Below are 4313 nucleotides of genomic sequence, written 5' to 3'. Positions count from 1 at the left end.
TGCAATCCATCTACATCATTCAAGGACACTTCGAAGGCAGCTTCAGTCTACATTGTGTTTCAAGGAAGGTTGCAAAGTGGTGTTTGGAATAGTGACGTTGACACGTTCTGCAACGTCATTTGCCAAAAAATGGGCTTTCACTCATCACGGGCAATCTTGGGACGATACGATGAAGCTCCGGGCGCAAGGCAAACATTGTAAAGCGCGTGCTGCTTGTTGGGAATCGCTTGGATCGTACCTCCAGTTTCAAAGGTAAAGCTAAACTAATTAGAAGTGCAGGCACATCCACACAACTATTACAAAAATTAAAGAATGATTATTGTAAAAATTGACAAAATTCAGGTGAATAAGATAAACATTTCTTCTAATTAGCTTTTCCTTTAGGATTCAAAGTTATATTATGTAATCATTATAAACCTTCTGGTGCGTATATAGAGAAAAATGATTTTTGCATTAAAATTTCTAGCAATATTTGCAGATCTATTTGGATATTCAGGGTTTCAGACGAATTATGGCTACATTATGCTTGTAGTCTCCACACGTGCGCCGCTCGCTAGAGCATGTCTAAGAAGTCGTCGTCGCTGCTGTTTAGCACTTGTTTGGCACTCAAATGAGTTTGCGGCACTGGAACTTGGCTATAGGCTTGGCTGGCGACTTCTGCCACGTCGTCTCCATCGTTTCCTGACAATTCTGTCGACTCTTCGTCGGAGGCAGGTGGAGATGCGATGTGTTGTCGATGACTGGGGCTCTTGGAGAATGTTTGAAGTCGTTGGATCTCGACCTTCTTCGTGTTCAACAGCGCCACGCATTGCTGAATTAGCTTGGATTCAACTTCAGCTTTGGCTGCAATAGCCTTGGTGACCAAAGCATCAGACGCATGGACAAGTCCTTCCAATTCGGCCACACGTCGTTTCAATGCAATCGCATTTGCTTCCTGTCACGACAATCGATATAGACACATCTGATCACTGGATGATCGCACCTCGATGGCGAACTCGACGCACCAACGTTGTCGCAACTCAGCTTCCACTGCGTTTTGACAGGCAGCAAGCCGCGGCATGGTCCACGAATCGTATCGGAGGTTCATACCTTCTCTATCTTCTCGAAGCGAAACGACAAGTTCATTCCTTTCAGCGGCCTCTTCAATCGACACGGAGAGATCTGTGCTTGGCGAAGCGTGATGGAAAGTTGCGTGCAACGACTGCAGGTACTCTTCCCCAGAACATGTGAGGGCTCGCGGTTTGTCGCTTCCCCTTCGAATGACCTCGTACATAGCACCATCATGATGCCGCCACAAGATCAGACGGAGACCGTCGGACACGCTGTGGCTGTCGCCGACGTAAGCCGCTCCAAACTCCTTCATATTCTATCCACTTGATCGGAGTGTTGATCTCTGCACAATCACTTTTAGTTTTTGGTTAATCTAAAAATGACGTTAAAAACAATTTGTCACAACGATCGTGCGTTGTAATTTTGCCTGGAATTATTGTCTATGCAGTGCTCTCCTCTTCCACGGCTTTCGCCGCGGCGGGTTGGAGCAACTTGACGCTGAACTGCGCCAGCATTTCCTGTTCGAGCACATGGACGTCCCCAGCGATCACGAGTGAGTGCAACGGCGCGCCAAAGTCCACCGTCAACAGCTCAGCCATCGTGCCAGCAACAATCCTACCATCCAATTGATCCCTCAGCCATAGGAACTCCACAATGAGTGACATACTTTTGATCGGTTTGACCCAACCGAGCCAAGCCCACGCACAGTGTGTCGCGGGAGTATACGCCTTCCTGGCGCTTGTCCTCCACCTCGAGCAACTGCTCCACGGCTTGGTTGACAGTCATGAAGCGAGGCGGCAAGAAAACGGTGCGGCCGCGCGCCATCGCTTCAAAGTCGGGTTCCTTCACCTTGATATCTACGTCGCTACGTTGTCAATGCTGAACCAATGATTGTGTCGTCGTGCATACCAAGAAGACACAACGTATGTAGACCGCCCTTACGGTTGAACGCAATTTTGTCGTAAAAGCTGTCAGGGCGCCAGTTGTCATTAAAGAAGGGGATCGACACGGTTTGGCCGTAGTGGTACAACTACACAACGTCGAAATCGTCATGTACAAGGGCTGCTTGAGACCCTACCTGCAGCCCGCACGCGCCCGCGGCACCCATCACAGACGCGTTGTGAATCACTTCTACCTGTTCCCCAAGCGTTAAGACACCTGAAGTAGGTGAGGTGCAATCACCTTGGCGCCAATCTCCTGGGCACGCAGAATCAAATCGGAGTGGGTCGTGGCGCTGGCGAATTGAATATTTAGCTTGACCATAGGTGCTTGATGGTGGACTGTACCAGAATGGATCCCCAACAACAAGAAACGCAATGTTCTGGTCTTTCGCATTGGCGTAGATAACTTCAGCGCCAGTTTCCACGCAGTCACGATCCGCGAGGATCACTTCGCGGCCGTAGAATTTGCTCTACGCAAAATCAGTGAATCAAGCATGACGACGGCGGAGGATGTCGTTACCAACGTGTTGTGGTCGATGCCAAGGATGCTCGTGTAGTTCTCCAAGTATACTTTGTCGCATGACTGCACCGCTCGGAGGCCGCGGACCGTGATGTCCGTCTCGTCGCCCAGACCTAAACCAATCACATACAGCACCATCTTGTCGCTTCAAAATGACTCGTTCAAAGCTCTCTTCCCACAACTTTGAAGGTCGTACTTTATTTGTAATACCCATACAATTAACAAATAATGTGGATGCAGGACGTCTTTGCCGTCTGCAGGTTCTGCAAGTGCGAAGCGACAATTAAGGTATTGTTCATCACCCCTGCTCCCAATAAATTCCATTGAAAAAAAACGTGTGCGTTTTTGTGTTTTACTTCTTGTGCACGAATTCAACACCCTTGGCGATTTGCTTTTCCAAGTCTACAATAATTCCATCAGCACGACGTTCCCGCGCCAACGGAGGTCGGATGGGTCGTACCTGGCAACATCGAGTCGAAGTTGGCTTGTTCGACGGCGTTCAACTTGCCGAACGAGTGGACTTCTTCGACACCGTTGGGGCCGAGGGTCACAGGGGTCGAGAAAAAGTCGAGCTTGGTCACGTTGTTTTGCGTGTACGAGCACTCGATCACGTTCTTTTCGCCAGACATGGCATCCAACAAGCGCCTGGGCAATACATATGAGATTCCCCCTGGAACATCACGACCATGCGACTTACGAGGTGAAACGAGCACCGGCATACGCCATCGAGAGGGTGGCAGACCCAGCACCATCCTTGGCCTTGACAACTTCGTCACCACCGAATTGGATGCGCTTGATCAACGCATGGAGTTCGTCGTCCGACCACTTCTTGTCCAGCTTGAGATGAGACAACAACGGCAAGATGGTCGTGCCGGCGTGACCGCCGATGACCGTCACGTTGGTCGTACGGGGGTTCCACCCTTGCGATTCGGCGACGAAAGTGTTGGCGCGCACCACATCCAACGTGGTCACACCGAAAAGGCGCTTGGGGTCGTACACGCCAAACTTTTTAAACGTTTCGGCAACGATGGGCACAGTCGAGTTGACGGGGTTAGCAATGATCAAAAGCATGGCCTTGGGGCAGAACTTGGCGGCGGCTGTGGCAAGTGATTGCACGATCGACGCGTTCGTGTTGAACAAGTCATCGCGGGTCATACCGGGCTTGCGGGGCACACCAGCGGGGATCACGACAACGTCCATGCCAGTCAAAGCGGCTTCAATGTTGTCCATGCCGGCGTGGCCGGTGACCTTAGCGCGGGTGTTGCAATGGCTCAAATCGGCGGCCACACCCGGAGTGTTGACCACATCGAAGAGAGACAAGTGCGAAATATTGTCGTTGTCCTTAAGGAGGAGCGACATGGGTTGGCCGATACCACCGGCAGCGCCGAGGACAGCAACCTTCTTGCCGGCAGCAGCGGCACTGAAGAAGCGGAGGGTCATGGAGCGGGCCAGCATGGTAGGTCTTGAGTAGGCAAATGTGCAAGTGTGAGCCACACGAAGGAAGTGGCGGGGGATCGTCCGGATAACGTTGGGACAAAGATGTGGCAGGGGCATAATTGGCGAAAAACACATGAAATATTCCTAAAATATTTTGACTTTTTTCACATCGTTGGGGTGACGTTGGCGCGTCAGGCCAAAAACGTTCAAAATGGCCCAATCAACATGGCGAATTCAAGTTGTAGGAAAGCGTTTAAGTATTCCAAAGGACGTTTTTCTATTCCAAGCAGCTCAGTACAGTCGAAGGTTGACATTCGTCAGGGCTCCAGCTACATGCGTTTAAGTACTTTGGCGTGTTCCTTTAA

General features: G+C 50.5%; 3 protein-coding genes across 3 annotated transcripts; all 3 read right to left on the bottom strand.

Annotated features, from left to right (window-relative positions):
• Positions 1 to 553: 553 nt before the first annotated feature.
• H310_15102 (hypothetical protein) lies at positions 554 to 1060 on the bottom strand (the record flags this gene model as incomplete). Its single annotated transcript, XM_008883079.1, has 2 exons — positions 554 to 934; positions 983 to 1060. 2 exons carry the CDS (start codon positions 1058 to 1060, stop codon positions 554 to 556), a joined length of 459 nt encoding a protein of 152 aa, XP_008881301.1.
• Positions 1061 to 1490: 430 nt separating this feature from the next.
• Positions 1491 to 2649, bottom strand: H310_15101 (diphthine synthase; the record flags this gene model as incomplete). Its single annotated transcript, XM_008883078.1, has 7 exons — positions 1491 to 1665; positions 1718 to 1907; positions 1960 to 2080; positions 2129 to 2185; positions 2233 to 2284; positions 2337 to 2461; positions 2512 to 2649. The coding sequence occupies 7 exons, from the start codon at positions 2647 to 2649 to the stop codon at positions 1491 to 1493; spliced, it is 858 nt and encodes a 285-aa protein (XP_008881300.1).
• Positions 2650 to 2706: 57 nt separating this feature from the next.
• On the bottom strand, positions 2707 to 3999 carry H310_15100 (malate dehydrogenase, NAD-dependent). The gene is made up of 3 exons (XM_008883077.1): positions 3209 to 3999; positions 2972 to 3156; positions 2707 to 2913 (listed from the first exon to the last, which is right to left on the bottom strand). Exons 1-3 carry the CDS (start codon positions 3964 to 3966, stop codon positions 2864 to 2866), a joined length of 993 nt encoding a protein of 330 aa, XP_008881299.1. The 5' UTR covers positions 3967 to 3999; the 3' UTR covers positions 2707 to 2863.
• Positions 4000 to 4313: the final 314 nt, after the last annotated feature.

Source organism: Aphanomyces invadans (genome assembly GCF_000520115.1).
Source record: "Aphanomyces invadans strain NJM9701 unplaced genomic scaffold supercont1.172, whole genome shotgun sequence".
In the NCBI taxonomy this organism is placed as follows: domain Eukaryota; phylum Oomycota; class Saprolegniomycetes; order Saprolegniales; family Verrucalvaceae; genus Aphanomyces; species Aphanomyces invadans.
This window is presented reverse-complemented; position numbering and strand designations above follow the sequence as displayed.